The 23,938-nt window shown below is 43.0% G+C and overlaps 1 protein-coding gene across 1 annotated transcript in view; it reads left to right on the top strand.

The window, feature by feature from the left end:
* The window catches only part of Rsbn1l (round spermatid basic protein 1-like), a gene marked incomplete in the record, with an annotated part of 74,642 nt that overhangs the window by 17,804 nt on the left and 32,900 nt on the right, over positions 1-23,938 (top strand). The window contains 2 exon segments of the mRNA XM_005377211.2: positions 4,802-4,912; positions 8,794-9,434. Coding sequence (XP_005377268.2) covers positions 4,802-4,912; positions 8,794-9,434 — 752 coding nt within the window.

Here is a 23,938-nt window from a genome sequence, read left to right as displayed (position 1 = left end):
CATTGTGTTCTTTAAAGTTTTATTTTTTTCTGGAGTAGCTTATCCTCCTACATATGTGGACACACACACATTTTCATTCCTACTTTATCATGAGGTCAGTGAATTTTATTTTTTTTCTCCTTTTTTTTTTTTTTTTTTCCTGTTTTTCTTCCAGTACCAGGAATCGAACTCACGACCTTGCGCTTGCCAGGCAGGCGCTTTGCCACTGAGCTAAATCCCCAGCCCAGGCTAGTGAATTTTATTACGAGATTAAAATCAGATGAAAAGGCAGGTGTGGTGGCCCATGCCTGTAATCCCAGCACTAGGAAGGCTGAGCCACGAAGATTGCTGTGACTTCAAAGGCCTGCCTGGGCTACAAAGTGAGTTCAAGGCCAGCCTGAATTGCATAGTGAAACGCTGTCTCAGAAAAGGCAAAAAAACCCCACAGAGAACAAAACAAAAAGAAAAACCAGATGAAATAAATGTTCTGTTATAAGAGCCGGTTTTCCAAAAGGATAGTTGACCAGCTGGTATCTGACTGTAAGATCCTTTGTGCAGCATTATTCACCTTCCTCTCTTGTATGTGGCGCACAGTAAAGTATGTCTGTTGGATGTAATAATACAACATTGAGACTTATGTGGCATGTGCCACACTCAGAAATTCACCACATATTTGAAAATTTGATTTGTAGCTTGTTTAAAGTTATAGTAATTTTCTTCGTACACATGTATGATAATGACTTAGCCATCTGTCCTTTCTCCTTTTGTCCATCCTTTTTTTTATTTTTTGTCACTATTAGGGATTGACTTTAGGGCTCTGCACGTGTTAGCCATACACTCTACCACTGAGGGACATCCCAGCCCCTTTTTATTTTGAGAAACAGTTGCTAAATGGCCCAAGCTGACCTCAAACTTGCAGTGATCCTCCTGCCTCAGCCTCCTGAATGCTGAGATTACAGGGAATGTGCCACCATGCCCAGCTCATTTCTTTTCAGTCCTGCAGAGTATTCCATGGTCTGGCTGTACTACAGTGTATCTGTTTATCTATGACAACATCTTGGTTGCTTCCATATTTTGGTGGTTATGAATAAGCCTGTTGTAAATGTCTGTGTGCATGAGTTTTTGTGGATGTTTTCAGCTCCTTTGGATGAATGCCAAGCAGTGTGATTACTGGATCATGCAGGGTATATTTAGGTTTGCAGGGAACCACCCAGCTGTCTCCAGAGTAGCATTTTGCTTTCTCACCAGCAAAGAATGAGAATTTCTTTGTTCTCCATACTTGCAAACTTTGGTATTGTCAGTGTGCTGGTTTGGGCGCTGCGGTAGGTGTGTGGTGTGCCTGCTTTAGTGGCGTGCCTGGTGGCGGGTACTGTGCAGTCTCTCGCGTGTGCGGTTGCCCGTCTCTTCTGTGGTGAAGTCTGCGGCTCACATATCCCCTCCCCCTCCCCCTTCCCTCCCTTCTGTCCCCCCTCGTTCTTAAGTTGGGATTGTTTTCTTGTGAGTTTTAGGGACTATTTTGTATAATATCCTTCATCAGATACACCTTTCTGATAGTATCTTTTGCAGATATTTTCTCCTTTCCGTGGCTTGTCTTTTTATTCTCTTGACAGTGTTTTTTTCAGATGTTAATGAAATCCAACTTACTGTTTATTTCTTTCATGGCTTATGCCTTTGGTGCTGGATCTAGAGTCTCTAGATGTAGAAACATCACCCATCACCAAATCTAACTGTTACATTTTGGGTCTGGATGTCCCCCACAGCCTCAGGCAGTCGTAGGTGGGCCTTTTTCAGAAGTGGCTGGATCTAGAGTGTGTATGCTGGTGTGTGAGTACCACAAAAGTCCACTGATTAGTTCGGCCCTAACCCTGGTAGCCTAGATTATAAAAGGGGTGGAAAGAAGCTGCTACGGTCTTGCTTGCTTTGCTACCTTCTGCTCACCATGGGCTGTTTTTCCTCTGCAATGTCTGTCTGCCCAGCCACCCTGCCTGGAGCCAGCGATTATGGACTGAACCCTCTATATACTGTGAGCCAAACAAACCTTTCCTCCTGTAACTTTGGGTGTTGAGGGTTTTGTCTCAGCGACAAGAAAAGTAACTATGATGCCAGCATCATCTAGATTTTCTTTTGTGTGATCTTTTAGGGGTTTTTATAGTTCTGCGTGTTAATCTAGGTGTGTTGCTTACTTGGAATTACTTTTTGCAGAGGGTGTAAGGTCTGTGTTTAGATTTGTGCTTTTGCATGTGGGTGTCAAGTTGTTCCTTTTCTTTCTTTTTTTTTTTTTTTTTTTTTTTGGCTTTTTTCTGGTACCAGGAATCAAACTGACGACCTTGTGCTTGCCAGGCAGGTGCTGTGTCGCTGAGCTAAATCTCCATCCCCTAAGTTCTTCCAGTGCTGTTAGTTGAAAATACTGTTTTATCCAATTTAAGGTTTTTACATGCAGTCAAGGATAGGTTTACTACTTTTCTGTGTTTTGTTTGTTTGTTTTGTGGCCCAGGCCGACCTCCAACGCGCAGCAGTGCTCTGAGTGCTGGGATCATGGGCGAGAGCCACTGTACCTGGCAGATGGGTCTCTTTCCAAAATCCTTCTTCTGTTGGTCTGCCCATCTAGTCTTTCTTGCACATACTGTCAGGATTTCCTTTATATTTCTAAATAAAACTTACAGTCCTTACATTAATCAAGCTTAACTTTTCACACAGTGTCTTGTTCTTTGGGTGGAATAATTCTTCCTTTCATTCTGAGAATTATGATGAGGTGAGTTAGAAATTTTTTCCTATGCCTTAGGTTAAGCCATGAAGGGTAAGAGTATTTAAATGATTGGTCATGAAAAGAAACAAACACCGACGGGGAATCCCAGTGTTTTAGGAACGGTGTGAAACAGAGTGAAGTCAGAGTGCTGTTTTCCACCACAGCTCCTTCCTGCGAAGCTATCTAGACGTGGCTTTCGTCCGCGTGCTGTGCTACAGTGAGGTAATGACCTGACTTTCCGTTTGATCTCTACATGAATACTGTCTCACACTGACGCCGGAGATGGGACAGCTGGCCAGTTTTCACAGGGGCCGAGCTTAAACTCGAGCCTGTCTTTCGAGCACGGCGGCCTCTCACTTTATTGTAGCCATGGCATGTCCATAATTACAGGAACTTTTATGGAGGCATTTAAGGTTGGGTTTTCAGAAAGGATTTGCTCTGACAAGAAGCAGACTTCTGGGAATGGTGAAGGCAGGCGAGCCCTGAGGTGGGAACAAGCCAGGTTGTGTGGGTTGGACAGCAGAGAGTGCATGTGTGCTGTGTACACACGGGCGGGTTGTGCTGCTGAGAGACTTGGTTGTAGTGTGTCGGGGGGACTGCACTTGTATTGTCAGGAGCTCTCCTGGCTTGGCTATGCCATTGCTCTTGTTTCAGTAGATGCTTTTCGTATAATGACATGTTGCATCTTCAGTTTGTCTCTCCTGAACTACGTAATGTTGTACTAGAATGCGTATCCCAAGACTCTTCTCCCTGGGCTTGAAACTAATATGTGTCCAGCGCAAAAGTCCAATAGTTTTCTGTGAGATAAAATTACTGACTTTGTAGACTGGACTTAGAACTCATATGAATGTTTACTATTTCAGTAATTGTTAAATAGCAGTTGCATGTTAAAATGATGCTATTTTGGGTATGCTGGGTTAATATATTGTTAAAATTAACTTAACCTGTTTCATTTTACATCTTTAGTGTGGTTACTAGAAAATGTAAATTTACATCTGGCATTTTATTTCTGTTGGACAGTGCTGATCTAGAGTAGTCTCGTTGGGGGGCTGGGGATTTAGCTCAGCGGCAAAAGCGCCTGCTTGGCAAGCGCAAGGTCGTGAGTTCGGTTCCTGGTACCGGAGAAAAATCCAAAAAAAAAAAAAAAAATAGAGTAGTCTCGTTGGTAGGCGATTAGGACCTGGATTAAGGTAATATATATGGAAAGGAGAGTAAAGAGTGGTGCTTAAGAGATTATGCATACACACTGCACAGTCTCTGTTGTATTACAGGATATTCTACAGTTTTTGTATGCTTCCATTCTGCCTGAAGGCAAGGACTCTGTCACTAATTTTACTTATTTCTTCTTTGTATCTTCTCCTTTGCTGGATTTGTAGGAAGTTGATTGAACAAACAAGCAGTAATAGAATAACATATCATCTGTATAGATATATAGATATATACAGCTCAGGTATGAAGTTTTATAATGTGGATCCATGACTCCCGGAGCTCTTAGTCCTTGTACTTTAATATCACTGTTGCGCCGCTGGTCTTATCAGCCACATTCTTCTCACAAAGCACAAGGGAGAGCAAACTCACACTTACTCCGGTATGCCCGTCTCTACACGGTCCTTGTTTGCCCTTTGTCACCTGTTCCTTGTAGCCATTCTAGGAGGAAGGCTATCAGCTATCACTTTACAAAATCAAGCAAGTGGTATTGAGTATGTTCCAGTGCTTGTCACTGATGCCGGTAGCGCTCCATTTCAGAGCCAGTACTTCCTCACTGTTGCTTTTGGTTCAGCTGGAGGTAGCAAATTATTTTACGTGATTGGAACTTAGTCTGATGTTTTAGTTGACATGAAGTATATGAAAGTAGTCATTAACATGAACTGTAGTGGTGAATTTTGACATTATTTCTTCCATAATCATAACTGGGAATTTAGAAATAGTCCTCAAACCTAAGAGGAAGAAGAAAAGGCATATTTCTTTTCTCATTTTGATTGTTTTGTGCATTGCAGTTTCAGAAATAGAACTATAGTTCATGGGAAAAATTAAGATCTCAGTAGCTTTAAATATTTTCTTTATGTCGTCTTTCAGATAAAATCAAAGACAAAATTAAAGACAGAGACAAAGAGAGAGAAAAAAAGAAGCATAAAGTAATGAGTGAGATCAAGAAAGAGAATGGAGAAGTAAAGATTTTGCTGAAGAGTAAGTTCATATTCAGTGACTTTGCTCTGTACTCTGCTGTTCAGTATGCGTATTAGTAAGTGGTTAAAATGAACAACTCTATTTGGTGCTGGCTTTTGCTGAGATAAGCAGTGAAAAGCAAATGCAGTACTGGGGTCTCCTAGTCTGCCTGGTGACGTATCTTTACTACTGCATGTTTACTTGTAACAGTGAATCATTACAAAGTTTAAAGGTTAAACTTCATTAAAGTGTTAGATTCCTTAAATTATTTTAAAATGAGTTATCTTAGTAAATAATTCTATTTGCATTATTAATGCTTATTTATATTTAGATAGTGCAAAAGACCAATGCAATGTTCAGCATAATAGGGATGGGGAAAGAAGTGGCCTTCTGCCAGGTGTCTCTGGAGGCTGAGGCAGGAGGATCACCGAGAGTTTTGAGGCTGGCCTGAACTACACATTGAGACCCTGTCTCAAAAAGGCGGGGGAGGGGCTCTTCTTACAAATATTTGACTTTAAGCACCACGTCATAGCCTAGGATTAAGAGGGAACATTTTATTCTGAGGTTAATTCAGAGTGGTACCTTTTCCCCCATATGTGTTTTGCATGATCAAGAATACCATCTTTTTGTGTCCTGTTTTTCTTTGTTACAGTTGTACTCAGTTACTCTTTTTACATGGGGTGGGACGGAGAGAAGAATTTGGGGAATGGGTAGTTGGGTAATAAATGAAGTATAAGTCCTGTGAATAAACCCGAACATTTTTGGAATTTATGTGAGAGTAGAAAGGATATTCTTAAGTTCAGTCAGGTAACAAGAAGGCTGTCTGTCTGGGTGGCGGGTGCCAGTCCAGGCGCATTGGCCTTGATGAATTTCACGTCTCCTTTGTGTGTTGCGGGGCCTTTCACTCTGTCTGCGGGCGCGGCCGGTCGCACTGCCTGTGGGTAGCTTCCATTATTTAAGCAGGGCCTTAGACTCTCCGTTTTCATCCCGTTCTTTGTCATACTCGCAGATGTTCTCTGGAGGCGCTTTATGCAGGCTCTGTGCTCTGGGTGTTAGTTTCATTTTCTGTGGGCCGGGCATGCAGCTCAGTGGTAGAGTGCTTGCCAAGTGTGTACCAGGCCCTCGATTCAATACCCAGTGCTGGAAAACTTTTATTTTCTATAATGTTCTTTCACTTTGAGGATGTGTTGGAGCTCCAGTTGGTGGCTCTGTAATTAATGCTCCTGACCCTTCTGTTTCTTTCGCCAGTGTGTTTTACCTGTGTTGTCTGATGGATTGTAAGCCTTGTGGCAGGGACAGACTCCACAGGCAGCTAAGGGTTGATGTTTGGGGAGTGGGTCGTTGGGTAATAAATGAAATGTAAGTCCCGTGAGTAAACCAGAACTGCACGAAGTGTTTACACAACTTTACCCTGTGGCTTGAGTCAAACAGTGTCTTTTTAAAACTGGTTCAGTCTGCAGCTGTTTTCTTAGCCATTTGAGTGTACAGTGATACAAATTTCGGCTTGAGAAGGAATCTTATGTCCTAGAAACACTTTATAAAAGCTTGAACAGGAGATTCCTAATAGTGGAGAGTTATATGAATGTAGATTACTGTGTAGATGCAAGCAAAGTGAAAATAACCTAAACATGGAGATTTTCCTTAAATACACAGTTTTAACCCTGACTCTAAAGTAATACTTAGCAGGTGTTTTAACTGAGCTGAAGTGAAAGTAGTGATGGTAGAGGAGAGCTGAGCTAGCGTTGGAGGCTGATTTGTGACTTCTGGGATGAGGTGGGATTTAGGGGGAGGCCTGCGTACCGCACAGTGGAGAGAGCAGCAGTGTGGTTCCTGCCCGGCGGCGCTGTGAAGCCCAACGGAAGTGGATACGCATCTTGGAAACATGTTCGAAAGGTTAACTTCTGTGATGCAGAAGCAACAGAACCAAAACTACCTCCACTCCTCAGCGATAATTCAACCCTAACCCCCCGCCCCCGATTCCTCTAGAAAACCCGGACCGTGCCCTTGTAAGCTCAGGCGGGCAGGCGCCGGTGGTCCGGAAACGCGTGGCTCGCGGCGGTGGCCGCGCCCTGCACCCTGTGCTGCGCCCCCGTGTGGCCGTGGCGGGTCCCGCCTTCTCTCCTTCCCTCGCAGGGTGCCGATGCTGCGAGCTCTAAGGCGCGCAGGCCTGCTTGGCGATAGCGCTTGAAAAACAGAGGCTGAGGTGCTCCTCGCTGATTTCATTTCCTGCATGTTTTTGTTAAACGCTGAGTCACCTTTTAGATGACCAGAGATATACACACAATTCTCTGCGTGCTAAAACGCTTTTTTCACGCAAAAAGTCTTTTAAATCTTTTAAATGTTAACCTTGGAAAAGGTGATTATTTGCTTTTAGAAATAGTTCAAAGGATCAAATGCATTTGAGACTTAAGGTTATTTAGTGGTTTCCATCCTTTCCATCTAAGGTCCATCCACTACTTTTTCTGAGCACATCCCTGTGCTGCAGCCGTTTTGCGTTGTTGGGAGTGGTCTTACCGTTTTAGCCCCCCGGGGAAGCTTGCACCTGCGCGGGCGGAAGGGGGGTAACATGAGTCAGCACAGGTCACTACATCACAGGTGGGTACATCGCAGCCCTGCGCTGTGGACACCAGAGTTCCTTGGAGACCAGAGATTGATTACTGCTTTGTTTTCGAATATGATAATGGAATATGATAATGTATATTATTTTTTATGTCAGATGCGAAGGTCTAGTTTTTCTAGGTAACTTTTGTTTTCACTTTATTAACACGAAAAAGTATCCTAATGGTAGTGGTAGAAATTAGTATCAGTGGGCTTATTTTTAAGGTGAGTTTTTCGTAGTTGGCCATTAAAAATACCAGCTGTGTCTATGCTGTTCCTGTCCATAGCTCCTGTCGCTGGGAGCATCGTGTGCTGGCCGTTCCATCCCTCCGACTGTGTTTCTGGGAGGCTCTACGTGTGTGTGTGTGTGTGTGTGTGTGTGTACACACGTCAGATCTTACACTTTTAGGCAGATCACTTAGCAACTTCATTCTGTTATAAATATTGAACAGGCTTTCAATGTATCTGGTTTATTAGGCTCTATTCAAAGAATGACAGATTTTGAGGAATTTGTACTTCACACACTTTTTAGTATAAGAGAAGAGCGTTAATATTCAAATGGTCCTGTGGAAGTGTTTGCCGCTTTTTACGTAACCATCCCGTGTATTTCACGTGTGGACAGGAGCTGAGTGCGAGCTCCTGGAACACTGCCATCTGTCTGGTGAGTCCTTAGTGCCTCGGTCTCGTCTCCAGAGCCTGGGGCTGCTCTCAAGCTCTGTGATTGCGGGAGGACGAGTGGTACCCGGTAGGTGGTTGTACTCAGGGCTGTGACTCGCTGTCGTGAAAGGGTACAAAGTAAAAGCAGAGCAGGAGTGCACGGGCAGTGTCCGCGGAGACCTGGCCCACATGTCCCCGCCCCCTCCCGGTGGAGTAACCCGGATGCCCACCCTTCCCTGAGGGTGAGCTGAAGCAGTGCTCTTCCCCTGGGCTGCCCACCCGAGGCCTGGCGTCCAGGGTTTTCCTCTGGACCCCGCCTGCCCAGCAGGGCAGCGTGGCAGCTCCGGGAGGCCCGGTGGCCAAGTGTGCGTGGAGTGGTTCAGAGAGCACTGCTATGTGTTAGAATGGTAGTTGGCGCCCTTAGGTGTGACTGGGTCCTGGACCTCCTTCTGTGTGTGTGTGTAGAGAGAGAGAATGAGAGAAATTGACTGGATGTAGTTTAGTTATTAATACTATTTAAAATAAAGCTCAAATACAAAACTAATTTTGAATAAATTTTAGAAGTATCAGAAGTAAACATATTACAAAAGCATATTTTTTTAAACTATTGGAAAAATACAGCATTTCAAAAAAATTTTTCCCAACAGGTGGGAAGGAGAAACCAAAAACAAATGCAGAAGACTTACAAATTAAAAAGGTAAAGAAGAAAAAGAAAAAGAAACACAAAGAGAATGAGAAACGGAAGCGTCCGAAAATGTACAGCAAATCTATTCAGACCATCTGCTCAGGACTGCTGTCTGATGTTGAGGATGAGACAGCCAAAGGCGTCCTAAGTGATAACATAAAGGATTACACTGGGAAGAGCTTAGATCCCAAGAGCTACAGTTCCAAAGTTTCTGAGAACAGCGAGTTTCCGTTCGTCGCGTTAAAGGAGCCCCGAGTTCAGAAGACGCTGCGGAGGTTGGACACGCTGGAGTTCAAGCAGCTCATTCACATCGAGCACCAGCCCAACGGGGGCGCGGCGGTGCTGCACGCCTACAGCAGCGAGCTCTCCCGCCTGTCTCCCGTGGAGATGGAGCGGTTCGCAGAGGAGTTCGTGGGCCTGGTGTTCAGCGAGAACGAGAACGCGGCGGCCTTCTACGTGATGGGCATCGTTCACGGCGCAGCTGCCTACCTGCCTGACTTTTTAGACTACTTTTCGTTTAACTTTCCCAACTCCCCCGTGAAGATGGAGATACTGGGGAAGAAGGACATAGAGACAACGACTATGTCCAACTTCCATGCTCAGGTAAGAGGATTTCAGTTTTATTTTTGATTGTATGTTTCAGACAGGTTAGTTCTTAGTGTGGCTCTGGGCTTGAAATAAAAGGTAAGAACAGAATGAAATCATTTGAGAGTCTCATGAGTTCTTTTTTGATGTGAATATCGGAGTTGAAATTTCACTCTGCTTAGCTTTTTCTTCTGAAGATAATTACTGAAATAGATTCTGTTGTGTTTTTTTGGTAAGGAGTAAACTTGGGCCTAATGAAATGAATTTAAGATTTAAGCATGTATTTTTCAGTTCTTTTTTTTTTTTTTTTTTTGGTTTTTTGAGACAGGGTCTTGCTATGGAGCCCAGGCTGGCCTTGAACTCACAATGATCTTCCTGCCTCAGCCTGCTGAGTGCTGGGACTACAGGTGTGCACCACCACACCCAGCTTCAATTCTTATAGTCGTTTCCTTACTAAAATTCTCTTTTTTGTAGTGGCTTTGAAGTGGTTGGCACTGGGCCTGTCACAGAGTCTACTGAGTCAGTATTGGCTGTTGAATGTGTGCAGAGAAATCACTTACTGTGTAATTGTCTGAGACAATCAGCACACATAATCAGGGCTACTTCTCTATTTCCTAGCCTTTCGTACAGTGTAGAGCGTGCGTTACCCAGGACGCAGAGCAGAGCTGAGCTCACTGGTTCTCACAAGTGAGCGCGGGCCTCTCTGCAAAGCCGTGCTGGGCCTCCCACCCTGAGGTTTGGGCTGTGAGGCTAGGAGGCTGGCCAGTTCTTACCCTTTTCGGTGCTGCAGATTTTGGCTTCCTGGGAGCGGTAGTACTTGGTCACATTCTGCTCCTTGGGCTGAGAAGCATTCCAGACAGTCTCCACCTGAACCCCACGGACCAAGCCCCTCATGCTGGAGTGGAGCCTGGGAAAGATGCAGTATTTATAGTTTTAGTGTGTGAGGTCCCTCCTCCGTGGGACCCACTGGAGAACTGGAAGTTAAATATTTCTTCAGAGTGCAAAGGGAGCAGAGCGCGTCCGTTCCCAGCGCAGTCAGCTCTAGGAAGGTCAGTAGCTGCTCGGAGGAGTAGCTGAGTTTAGGGCAGAGCGGGCACTGATGTCTTGTCAGTGTCTGCAGTGGAGTGCTGCTGTGCTACGCATTTTATATATCATGGCTCGTTTCATCTTTGTTACGGTCGAATTTTAGCAATAAAGAAGCAGGTGCAATATGTGACGAATGAGTTTTCTGATGCCTAGGGACTCTGAGTTGTTTGTTCTGTGAGAAAAGAAGCTCCGGCAAAGTGAGAAAAGAAGCAACTTGCTCAAATCCCTCGACATCATTTGTCATTTATTGTGTATCTGCCATGCTGTGTTTGATGCTGGGGCTGGGTCTCTCAATCCCAGTGGTTTCCTCAGTGTCACAGGCTTTGTGGGTAAAGGTCTCCCTGCCTGCTCCCGCTCCACTGTCTACCTTACAGAGGAAGCTCTAAAGCAAATGCAGGGGCTGGGGATTTAGCTCAGTGGCACAGCGCCTGCCTGGCAAGTGCAAGGTCGTGAGTTCGATTCCCGGTACTGGAAAAAAACCCAAAACAACAACAAAAATATAAAAATAAAAACAGATAAAGCAAATGCATTCTGTGTGCCAGCCGCCATGGCTCTGGCCCCTGTCTGTGGGACCTGCTGCCCTGGTGAGCTGAGCATGTCAGCTGTCAGTTACTTTTGCTTCTTCAGTTACACACGTGAAGGCAGGAACCTCCACGTTCAAGTCGGTCTTCCTGTCCTGTAAGGCCTTTTAGAGCTTGATCTTCTGGTGTGAGGAAGAATATCTAGTGAACCGCTCATGTGATATTTAGTGTTTTCCCCACAGTGGACCCTTCCTTTACTTGATTCTTTCCTCTCTTTTTCTAAGAGCTCAGAAGACTGAGGTAGTTCTTTCGGCCTGGGAGTGGGCTTGGCTTGTCCTCGCGCACTGGAGTGAACAGGACCCAGAAGGTGGTTGCAGAAGAAAAATGAGCATACTTACGCAGCTTCTTTCTGTCTCTGGCCCTTAAGTCTTCCCAGTAAATGCTGTCTCTCTTAACCTACTTTGTGGGTCCCTCTGAGAATTGATTTTTATTTACTACGTCTTTTATTGAAGTATTAATGGACACACAGAAGTGTACATGTTACAGATATATAGCTTAGCGGCCCTTCATAAGGTGAATACACCCACCATCCTGAAACGCTGGACGTTGCTAGCAGACGGAAGCCCCTCCCTAACCAGTTTCAGCACCACTCTGCCCACCGCGTCAGCTTCAGCACAGGCACACCCAGGTAGCTCCTCTACTGACTCTGAACACCACTGATGAAATTTGGCTGGTAAACTGTTGTTTAATGGAATCAAATAAGTAATGAACTTGTTATGTCTAGTGTCTTTCCCTTAGAATTGTTTGTAAGACTCATCCGTCTTCTAGGGAGAAGTGTTCATTTTCTTACTACTCTATACTAGTAATCCATTATGTGAATATTCCACAATTTAATTACCTTGCTTACTATAAAAGGACGTATAAGTTTTTTCTCCCCTCTGGAGCTGCTAAAACAGGCGTGCGTGCTCTGAATAATTTTGTACGTGTGTTTCGGTGTGTATGTGTTTTTCTGTTAAGTATGTACCTACGCTAAAGATGGAAAGGTATGCAGATGTTCAGCTTTGATAGATGACTGCCGCTTTTCCCACGCTGTTATGCCAGCTTACATTCCCAGCAGCGCTGCACCGTGTCTTTGGCCACACTTAGTAGTGTTTATCTCTGCCAGTGTAGCTGTGCCAGTGACTGTGTGGACATGCCTCCTCGTTGTTAAATTTCCCTCGGATGACTCAGGGTGTGAAGCACCTTCGCCTGTGGTTTCTGTCCATTTGAATACCCTCTTTTGTAGATCACCTGCCCTGCTCTTCTGCCTGTTTTTGAAAGTAGCCTGTTTTGTGTGTGCTAAGTGATAGCCTCTTTATGTGTTCCAAATACCTTTTGTCAGGTAAATGTGTTACAGATACATTCTCTGACTGGATCTCTTGCCTTGTTACTCTTAATCATGGCTTTTGATAATAGATTACATTTCTACTTAATCTCATTTATCATTTTTTTCTCATTTAAAAAATATATTTTGTGCTCTGTTTTGGAAATCCTGGTCTACCCCCAATCATTGATATACTCTTTAAAGTTTATTTTCTAGAAACTTCTTCATATTTAAATCTATAGTTTATCTAGAATTGATTTCTGTGTATAGTATGAGGTAAAGATCAAGGTTCATGGTTTTTTTTTTTTTTTTTTTTTTTTTTGGTCTTTTTGGGATAGGGTCTCACTAACAGTTCAAGCTGGCCTTGAGCTCACTTTGTAGTGCAGGCTGGTCTCAAACTTGCAGTGATCCTCCTGCTTCAGCCTCTTGAGTGCTGGGATTACAGGTGTGTGCCACTCATGTTTTTTAAAATATATTGAGCATCAAGAGGACCTGGAAACGTTTATGGAAACATCCACCCATTGCCCATTTCATTGCATTTTCACCTTAATTAGAATCAGTTGATCATATACGTATGGATCTGTCTCTAGGTTTTGTGATTCCATTGCTCTCTTTATCTTAATTTGCTATAGCTTTATAATAAATCTTGGTATCTGAATAAGTTTGTTTTTTTGTTCTTCAAGATTTTCTCAGCTGTTTACATTTCTGTAATTGAGAATCAGCTTTTCAAACTCCACAGAAAAAAATCTCCTTTGATACTGATTGGTATTGCACTGAATCTGTAGATAAGTTTTGGTAGTATTGATGTCTTTATCGTTTTGAATCTTGTAGCTGTAGTTGTAGTATTTGCCTTCACTTGTCTGTTTATTTTCTAGCAATAATATTTTATGGTTTTAAGCCTAGAGGCCTTGCACATGTTTCGTTAGATTTATTCCTCTATATTTAAAGACTTTATTTTGTTAATCATCCTTCTTGAGGATTTATAAGCTCTCAAAACTTCTTAGAATGTTACATTAACATTTGAGAAATGAAAATGTATTTTATACCTCATTTTTTCCCCAGCACTCTTGTTTACCTTGTCTATGGTATTATCACACACATACTAACTATTTTGGAATGTTAGTGATTAGGCTTTGTAAAATTTAGTAGAGACGAGTTTTCTACTTATGACTGCCAGTTTCTAGAATCGTACGGTGAAACTGCATTATCTTCCTGGCATCAAATGGATCACACTGCGTGCTGACATGTTAACTTGTGTTCTCCAACAGAATGGGTTGAGATGATACTATTCATGGTGCTAATGTGAGTTAGTATTCTGGGGAAAGAAGGGAAAAGGAACCAGCATTGGATTGTAGTTCCCCTTCATATCAGCATAAGAGAAGGAAGTGGTGGGTACCGAGCCAGCTACGGTGCAGAGCAGGGCTTGCTGGGTGAGATGAATGGTGCTTCTGCAGAGCGGGGGAAGCAGAACAGTAAGTTCTGTAGTTAAATTTTTATAATCCAGGAACCATCCTTAAATCCCTGTTTCTACTTTATGAAAATCTTTGATCTAGTTAAAGCAATCCAAGAGGCATTACTCAGAAGATCAAGAAACATGGGAAAAGAGGAAGTAAAATAGAGTTGGTGGAGAAGGGCATGAGCTGGTCTTTGTTTTGTTTAATCTAAGTTTGAAGAATATAGTTAGCAGCACTAGAGAAAGTCATGATAAAGGGAGTGGGTTCTGGGTAATTAGTACTTTTACAACTGGATAAAACTGTATAATAATGCTAAATATATATTCTTTATTTTCTTGTATTTTAATGTTGTAACTTGCATAAATAGTGAAGTTGGGAATATTGTAAATAACCCACTAGTTTTTTTTTTGTTGTTATTGTTTGTTTGTTTTTTTTGTCTTTTTTGAGATAGGATCTCTCTATGCAGTTCAGGCTGGCCTTGAGCTCGCTTTGTAGCCCATGCTGATCTCGAACTCACAATGATCCTCCTGCCTCAGCCTCCTGAGTGCTGGGATTACAGGCGTGCACCACCATGCCTGGCTAGGAATGCTTTTTTCTTTGTGCTGGGAATCAAACTCACGCGCTTGGTCCACTGAGCTATATCCCCAACCCAACCCACTAGTTTGAACTTTCTTTTCATTTGTTTTTTGAGACAGGGTCTCCCCATGTAGTGCAGGCTGGCCTTGAGCTCACTTTGTAACTCAGACTGGCCTTGAACTCTCAGTGACTCTTCTGCCTCAGCCTCCCAGTCTCAGCTTTTAGCTGAGTCTTTAGAGTTCAGGTGTAGCTCAGACCCACAGAGAGGCGCTGGCACGCGCAGGGCTGCTGTTTGTGATGCGGGGGTTGTGTGCAGCGGCCGCTCACAGTGCTGTGAATGCTGTCTCTGCCTGAAGCCCCGACCACCAGCTTGTAGAACCAGAACCCGACCAAGTCTGTGCCACATGTGCATTTTCATAGGCCAGCTGTTTGGGGATTTTGTTTAAAGTTATGAAAGCCAGTCATGGTGCTGCACGCCTGTAATCCCAGCACTCAGGGGCTAAGGCAGGAGTTCCTCCACAAGTTTGAGGCCAGCCTGGGCTACTACACAGCGAGACCCTGTCTCAGTATATTCCCCCTAGTAAAGTTAGGGGAAACAAAGTAGTTTACCTCGGATGCTAATAGTTTACCTTGGATGTAAGATATTATATACTCATTTCTATGGTCTTTGTACTGCTAGAGCTTATCTCTGTGACATTGTTTTAGTAGTTTCCACAAGTACTCAGTTTTTTTTTTTGTTTGTTTGGTTTTTTTGACACAGGATCTTGCTGTATAGTTCAGGCTGCCCCTGAACTAACTGTATAGTCCAAGCTGGCCTCAGACTTGGAGCAATCCTCCTGCCTCAGCCTCCTGAGTGCTGGGATTACAAGCATGAGCCACCACACCCAGCTACAGTTACTCATTTTTGTGTGGTTAGTTTTACTTTAGAATATATATTAGTGTGAGATATTTATATAAAATGTAAATACATATACACAAAGGACGCTGACAAAAGATAAAAACATCCCCATTCTTTGGTCTTTGGTTTGGAATTCTTTTTACTTGCATAATCCTGTTTTCCTCCTTCATCAGTGTCCTTTCAGATTCCCAAAAAGGTTAGAAATCCGTGTGGAACTGCGTGTGCATTATTTCTGTATGTTGCCTCACTTCTCTGATGTGGCTCTGAGGTTAGTGCTATGGTATCACACTGTGTGATAAAAATTTGATAATAGAAACATCTACCTGGCCTCTTTCTAAAGTTTGGGACCTATTTCTGTTAACTTTTTTTTGCATTATACAAACAAAAATTCTCTGTAGAGAATCTTAAAATTATGCCATCAGCCCGCCATAGATTTAGCCAACCACAGAGCCAGTGCGTAGCTGGGCCTATGATGGCTGCAGATGCACTGAGCATGTATAATTTACAGCATAACAAGTGTTTGCATAGCACTTAAAATGTATTAGGTATTATAGTAATCTACTCATGACTTCATGTATACAGGAGGACTTGCTAGGTAATTGGCAAGTACTATACCGTTTCATATAAAGGACTTGAACATCTTGGATTTGCTATTCTTGGGGAGTTCTCGAACCAATTCTTTCCCCCTTCCAAAGAATGACTATATTTCTTACAATTCTTTGGACTGGCTGGACCTTTCTTTTGGTCTCTGCCAGCTCAGCTAGAGCTGTATAGCTTCATTCTTTTTCTTTTTTAAAAAAAATTAAATTTATTTTTAACTGCTATATTAAAAACAAAAAGTTACACATGAGGTACAATCAAAATACATGTAGAATGTTGAAATTTTAAATATTTATTATGGTAGAAGTCACACTATCGTGAATCCCCTAAAATTCTCCCTCTTGCTTCAGACACACTTATCCCATCATTCTTGCCACTTTCTGAAGCAGTTCTGGAGTCCTCTTTTATGAGTGTTGTTACGAGGTATGATAACAAATGTGGTGAATGTGCTGCTTGAGTACTACCCAGTGGAAAGGTAGTCTCAGAAAAGCAATACTCGGTGTCCTTGTCTACCTTCTTTCCCAGATCTGGCACCAAGAGCTGTGGTCTCTTCCCTAACATCAAAATGACCATGAAAGGCAACATTTTGAATTTAATTTGGGGAATTCAGGCAGCAGTGAACAAACAGTACAACTAAATGAGAAAGAGGACTTTCAGCATTGCTTCCGAAAGAAGCATGAATGATAGGATAATTGTTAGAGGTGAGAGGGAGTATTTTGAGGAGGAGTAATTGCCATGTGTCTTTTAATGTAATGATTTTATCTTTGAGACAGGGTCTCACTATGCAGTTTGAACTGGCCTTGAACTCACTGGGTAGCCCCAGACTGGCCTTGAACTTGCAGCAGTCCTCCTCTCTCAGCCTCTTGAATGCTGGGATTATAGGCATGCACCACAACTCCTGACATTATTGTAACAAATTTTTAAAATACACATTCACCATTATTTTTCCATTATACTTGTATTTATGAGACATTATGATTTTTATATACATTTATATATTGTGCAGTGTTAAGCCATGGGAAACATATCTCTCACACGAAACACGTCATTTCTTTAAGATGTAAACATTCAAAGTCCTTAAAAATTTTTGAAATCTACAATATATTATCTTTAGTTACCCTACTGTGCAGTAGCATACTCAGACGTCTTACTGTGATCCCCTCCTAACCTAGTGCCCATGGAGCACTTTTCCCACTCCCCCAACCCCACCCCCTCGCCCCTGCCTCAGAAGGGTGAGTTTTTCTGTGCCTGGCTCATTTTGCTCAACATCATGATCTCCAGTTCTGGTTGTGTCGTCACAAATGACAGTATTTCTTCACCCCCTCCTCCGCTTTCTTCCTCCCTCCTTCCTTCCTTGATCCTTTTTTTTTTTGTGGTACTGTTATGGTTTGTGTCTGGGTGTCCCCCCAAAGCCTCTTGCGGTCTTGGGGCAGGCTTTTAGAGTTTGATTGATTATGGGTGTGAGAGCTACACCCGCCCTGGGGTGGATAGTTTGCATATGTAAGGGAGAGCAAGAGGCTGCTTGCGGCCATTCCTCCCCCATTCCTCCCTTTTGTGTTTGTGGCTTTTGCTGTGTTGTGCCGCCATGAGCTGTAGCCCTCTGCCATGTGCCACTCTGCCTTGTTATCTGCCAAGTATGGACTGAAGCCTCCACAAACTGTAAGAGAAATGAACTTTTCCTTCCTTAATTTTGGGCATCAAGTATTTTGTCCCAGCAACGAGAGAAAAGTAACGAAGACAGGTACTAGGGATGGAAACCAGGGATGGAAACTAGGGATAGATCGTGTAGGTCTATCACTGACCTACACCACCAACCCCTTTTATATTTGGAGACAAGGTCTCACTAAGTTGCCTAGGCTGGGTTTGAACTTGGAATCCTCCTGCCTCAGCCACCCAGAGTGCTGGGATTATAGACACACCAACAGTGCAAGGCTGGCTGGGTAATTTTCCATGTCTTACGTGTGCTGTACCATACTTCCTTTGATCTGTGCATCAGCTGCTGAATACTTACGTTGTTTCCGTCCTTGGCTGCTGTGAGTACCGATGTGATGAACCACTGCTGAACGTAGTGGGAGTGCAAGTGTCGCATGGACATTCTCGTTTCATGTCCTTTGGATAGACGCAGCAGTGGAATTGCTGGGTTATATGGTAGTTCCTTTTTTAACTTTTTGTGGAACTTCTATACTCTGTGCTAATTTACATTCCTACCAGTGGATTGTAAGGCTTTTCTTTTCAATAAATCTTTCCCATCACTTATCTTGTTTCTTTTTGATCAGTAGCCATTTTTATCAGAGTGAGGTGATATCTCATTATGGTCTTGATTTATATTTCCCTGATTAGTAGTGTAGAGCATTTTTCATATACCTGTTGACCACTTATTCTTTTGGGAAAGGTATAAGTTCATTGCCTCTATCTATCTGTCTGTCTGTCTGTCTGTCTGTCTGCCTGTCTTTTTGAGACAGGGACTTGCTATGCAGTCAGGCTGTCCTTGAGCTTACTTTGTAGCCCAGAATGGTATTGAACTTGCAAAGATCCTCCTGCCTCAGCCTCCTGAGTGCTGGGATTACAGGCATGTACCACCACACCCAGCATTGCCCATTTTTAAATTATTTCTTTTTTCTATTGAATTATTTCAAGTTCCTTCATGTATTCTGGATATCAATCTCTTATTAGATATATAATACATAGTTCACAAGCATTTTCTCTCATTCTGTAGGTATCTTAACTATACTGTTTTCTTCACTGTGCAAAAGGTTTTTAGTTTGATACAATCTTGTGTGTCTGTTTTTGCTTTTGTTCCTTATTGGGTTAATAACCCTTAGTTATTATGGGCTGATCAGGCCTGCAATCTCCCGAACCAGTGGATGGTGAAGGCTTAAATAAATGAGACAATTGAAATGATTTTAGGGCTCCAGGAGAGTTCAACCCTCTCACAGAATTCGAGATTCTCTGGGTTAAGACCAGGAACTTCCCTGGGCAGCTCATATTTACTTGGTTTTCAAACAAAGAAGGGGGGTACTGAAGAAAATGCAGCAGTCTGGGCAGGACTTGGGGATCTCTCTAAGGACTTCTTTATGTTAATTTAGGTGAACTATGTTATCTCCAGGAAGGCCTTCACCTCAGGAGTGAGATGCCTGCAGCTGCAGTCTCCTTTCAGTTAATTGGGGTTGGAGCCAAAAGTCCTCAGCTGTGGCCTTATCTTGTCCTTTGAGGAGTCCCAACTTCACAGGCCAATACAGGCCTCAGCGGGGACCAGTGACTCATAGAGGTTCACTTACTATGAGTCCCCTGCCTATCTGCAGACAAGGGCCTAGGTCTCAAACAACTCACAGGTAAACATGAAACACCAATTGGTTAATATTAAATCCTGCCAGGGCCACTTCATAGTGGTCTCCATCAGTTCCTCAAGCTTTTGTGGTCTTGTCCAGAAAACTCGTTGCCCATTACAACGTCCAGAAGTATTTTTCTATGTTTTCTCGTAGTATTTTCATAGTTTTAAGTCTCACACTTGAGTCTTCAATTCATTTTGAGTTGATTTTTATTACTCGTGAGAGATAGGAAATTCTCCTGTATGTGGACATACAATTTTCCCAGCAGCATTTATTAAAAAGACTGTCCTTTTTCCAATATGTGCTTTAATAGAAAAGTTCAAAACCATTTGGCTGTAGATCTATCGAGTTTATATTTAGATTATCTATTGCATTGGTCTCTACCTTGGATTATTTATTTATTTATTTTGGCCATTAACACATTGTTTTGATTACAACCGCCTTGTAATAATGTATTTTCAAGTCAGGTAATATAATGCCTCATGCTTTGTTTGTTTTTCTTAATATTGCTTTGACTAATTGGATTATTTTGTGGTACTACACAAATTTTAACAGCATTTTCTTTTTTCTGTTTATGTGAAAAACATCATTGGTATTTAAAAGGGGTTGTATTGAATCTGTAGCTCTATTTGGACACTTTAACCATGTTATATTCCTTCAGAGCTGGGTTGTAGCTCAGTGGTAGAGTGCTTGCCTAGCATGCACAAGGTCCTGAATTCAATCCCTAGTACCACACACACACACACACACACACACAGTCTCAAAAATGTATTCTTTCTTCTATCTGTGAACATGGGATGTCTTTCCATGGTGTCAGTCCTTTTCAGTGTCTTTAGTCAATGTTTTGTAGTTTTTATTATAAAGTCTTCTAATACTCCATAGTCAAAGTTTTGCAGACTGTTGTTTGATAGATCGAGCTCTTCTAAGTGTGTGAGCCCTAAAAAGGCAGCTAGAAAATATTTATTAAACCAATGAGTAATTGAGTCAATGCAGTTGTTCAAAGTAAGAAACTAAGAAACCTAATTCTTCTTCACCTTTTTGATTAAGTTTATTCCTGGTAGTTTATGTACTAATTTGTAGCTGTTGAAAATGGGATTGCTGTCTTGATTTCTATTTCAGATAATTAACTACGTATATAGCAACACTAGTGATTTGTTTTGTGTCCTCTAAGTTGGTTGACTTCCTTTTTTGGTCCTAATGGATTTTTAAGGGAGTAGCTTCATTTTTCTAGCTGGTGGTGCTTGCATGGCTGGCAGTTGGTGCATGTCAGCTAGGGTTATGGCCTCGTTTCTCTGCACAAGCAATGGTTGCTTAGACTCATGCACATGGTGGCGGTGGAGGAGTCCATAGAGTAGAAGGAGGCCAAGCCTAGTGCGCAGCCTTCACTTACGTTGTGTTGCTTATGTCTCATTGGCCGAAGGAAGTCTTATGGGCAAACTTCACATTCAAGGGCTAGGCAAGTGAAGTTCACCTCTTAATGCTCGATGTGGTGTGCTCATTTTGCACAGGTGCTAGCTTACAGGCTGGGGACGAATTTGGGGCCATTTGCCATCTACCACATCTGTCCTCGCTTTTCTGCCTCGTCTGGCTGTTTCATTTAGATATTTTTGTTGTGCTCCTGTGTCTGACATGGAAGGAATACAAAAAGGCAAGTAAAAGAGAGTCTTACCTGTCAAGAAGTGAATGAAACTTCTGTTTGGTCACACTCTGTTTAATTAACACTCAGAACCCTGTCGTAACCACTGTGAACGTGTGAAAACTGGATTAATTTTCTCATAAACCATCCTTCCTCCAATTCCATACTTTATAAATCTTATTTTTATTTTATCCTGGTTCTGAATTGTTTCCCAGGTAACTTATGCCATAATATGACTGATGTTTAAAGATCTATTATTTTAATAATGACTGTTTAAAAATATCTGACCTGAGGCCAAGTGTGGTGGTGCACATCTGTAATCCCAGCACTCAGGAGGCCAAGGCAGGAGGATCTTTGCAAGTTCGAGACCAGCCTGGCCTACAGAGTGAGCTCAAGGCCAGCCTGAACTGCATAGCGAGACCCTGTCTCAAAAAGACAAAAAAAAAAAAAAAAAAAAAATTCTGACCTGTTAAACCTGATTTTGTGTAGAAAATGCACTTTTTGAATTGCTGCTGTGGTCTTTCACTGTGAAACAGTTCAGTGTGTCATCTCTGAAGTGTTACCTGCCATTGCTCAAAATCTTCACTATGACCGTTTATACCTGTGACGGCTTCCCAGATATTTATGAACTGACCCATACAAAGTATTCCCATGACAGGCATCAGGTGCTAAAATTGAGAAAGGAGATTTTTAATTTAAATAGCTAACAATAATTTAATTCTTGGGCCAGGGATATAGCTCAGTGGTGCAGCACCTACCTGGCAAGTGAGAGGTCCTGAGTTTGATTCCCGGTACAAAAAAAAAAATTCTTGGCTGAAGTTCTGTATCTTTTTGAAATGAAATATTGATTCCGTGTCATCACTGGTTACCTGCTGAAAGTACGTGCCAGCTGGGGTGGGGAAACAGCTCCTCACTTTGGCTCACACCTTTACGTCTCCGGCTCAGATGGCATCAGTAAGGCAGTGTGGGCAAGGCCTTGCCTCTCCCTCGTACCCTGTAGGAAACACCAGCAAGACTCAGCCAGCAGCTGCTTCCTCACCCCTCATATCTGGCTGTAATATTTATTCTGTTTCTTGTTTTCTTCAAATGGATGCTGAAGCTGGGGACAGTGGCGTACACTTACAATCCCAGAACTTGAGGCTGAGGCAGGAGGACCATGAATTCAGGGCCAGCCTGGATTACATAAAGAGACCCAACAAACAGGCGAATGCAAGCTAAATATTTATCTTCTGTCTTATGGATCACAGTTATAGTCTGCAGAACTTCTACTATCTTGGGATGTTGATGGGTACACTACAATAACTACCAAAAAGGTTTTTGAATTCCAATATGGTATGTTAATACCAGACCAGGTGAGCTGTTTGCCACAGTCAGTGTGTGTTGGGAAAGCTCTCAGGCAGAAAGGATTTCCCAAACCAGCTGCAGTGCAGAATCCACTTTTCGGAGAACACATTGTGGGAGCAGCAAGTTGGCGCACATGAGCTGTTCCCTGTGGTCTTTTTAAGATTGCTCTTTAGTGCTATGCTTGGTCTTTCTTTGTTGCACAGAGTTAAACAAAATGGTATTAAGTCTTACCAGTTTATTTTTGGTGATGTATTTCCTGTTAGGAGGTGTACTTCTTTGCAGCAAGCATACCTCAGAATTACAAGGATTGCTTTTTAATTTAAATTAATTTTATATGAGGAATAATAAATAGAATTTTAGTTTAAATATAATTTAATTCACTTTCTCTTAACCAAACTTTCTGAGGTTTTGTTATTGACATTGGCAATGGATACCCAAACTCTTGCTTCTTGCTTTTTAAAAAAGAGCACTTGTAGAGAATAGAGGAGGGCAATAAGGAACTGCAGCTCTGGTAGTGGCGGGTTTCTGGGCAGATGGGGAGACAATCCAGATGCTCAGATTGGAAACAGTACATCACTTCTAAAAGGCATGGTTTAAATGTGAGCTGCTAGAAAATCTGTAATGAAGTATATGACGCCTGTCTTCTGTTCTGTCCTTTTTGAGAGATGTGTGCCTAAAACAAGAGCATTTTAGTCTTTGTAACTCAGCGGATTTCTTTTTTAAGGAGCAGTAGTGATACATTTTAAAACAGTGATGTGCTTCGATTTTTTCATATTAATTTTTTAGCTGCTCTGAAAACTCGTGCTTTGGCCAGGTGTGGTGGTGCACACCTATAATCGCAGCCCTCTGGGAGGCTGAGGCTGGAGGATCACAGGTTCAAGTCCTGCCTGGGCAATTTAGGAAGACCTTGTCTGTAGGGCTGGAAATTTAGCTTAGTGTAAAGGCCCTGGGTTCAACACCATGTCTGTCTATGTCTCTCTCTCTCCCTCTCTGTCTCTCTGTCTCTCTCTCTTAGACAGACACACACACACACACGGAAAGAAAACTGATGGTCTGATAGCTTACTGAAGTGAACAGAAGCAACACACTAGTCTCACATCCGCATCGTCAGGATGTGAGGTTTTCCAGATAAATAATTTTTCTGTGTGGTGACTGTATACAGCTTTAATTACCAAGGTTTGAGTAAAGAGCTTCTTTACTGAAGACACGCACCCTAATCTAACTCTCTTCAGTCCCGACTTGTCATTATGCTGCCCTAGAGCTGCGGCCCGGCCTCTGGGGCACCAGGGACTGGATTCGTGGGAGACTTTGCACTGAGGGGGTGATTGGAGGGCATGGTTTTGGATGGCTCACAGGGCATGCACTTTTGACAGCAGGGTCTGAGCTCCTGTGAGAATCCGGAGCCCGCACGGAGCTGGGGGGAGGTGGCACTCAGGTGCTGATGAGCTCTGGAGTGGCCTTTCCATCCAGAGGAAGCCGCTCGCCCCTCGCCTGCTGTGTGGCCACCACCCTGTCCCCCTGCCCAGGGCAGCTGCAGCCGTGCTTCCTCCAGCCCCTCCCCTCACAGCAGATGTGTGCTTGTTGCCTTCCTAACTCGAGAGCTGCGGTGATCGCGCCTAGTACAGAGACACACGGTGAGCCCGTCTCTGCGGCATTGGTAGTGTCCGGCGGTACTCTGTTGTCTACGTCCTAATCCCCCCCCCCCCCCCCCCCCC

The sequence above is a fragment of the Chinchilla lanigera genome, unplaced genomic scaffold (assembly GCF_000276665.1).
Source record: "Chinchilla lanigera isolate Chin_1 unplaced genomic scaffold, ChiLan1.0 scaffold00009, whole genome shotgun sequence".
Lineage (NCBI taxonomy): Eukaryota > Metazoa > Chordata > Mammalia > Rodentia > Chinchillidae > Chinchilla > Chinchilla lanigera.
Note: the sequence above shows the minus strand (reverse complement) of the source record. Positions and strands in the feature narration are given on the sequence as shown.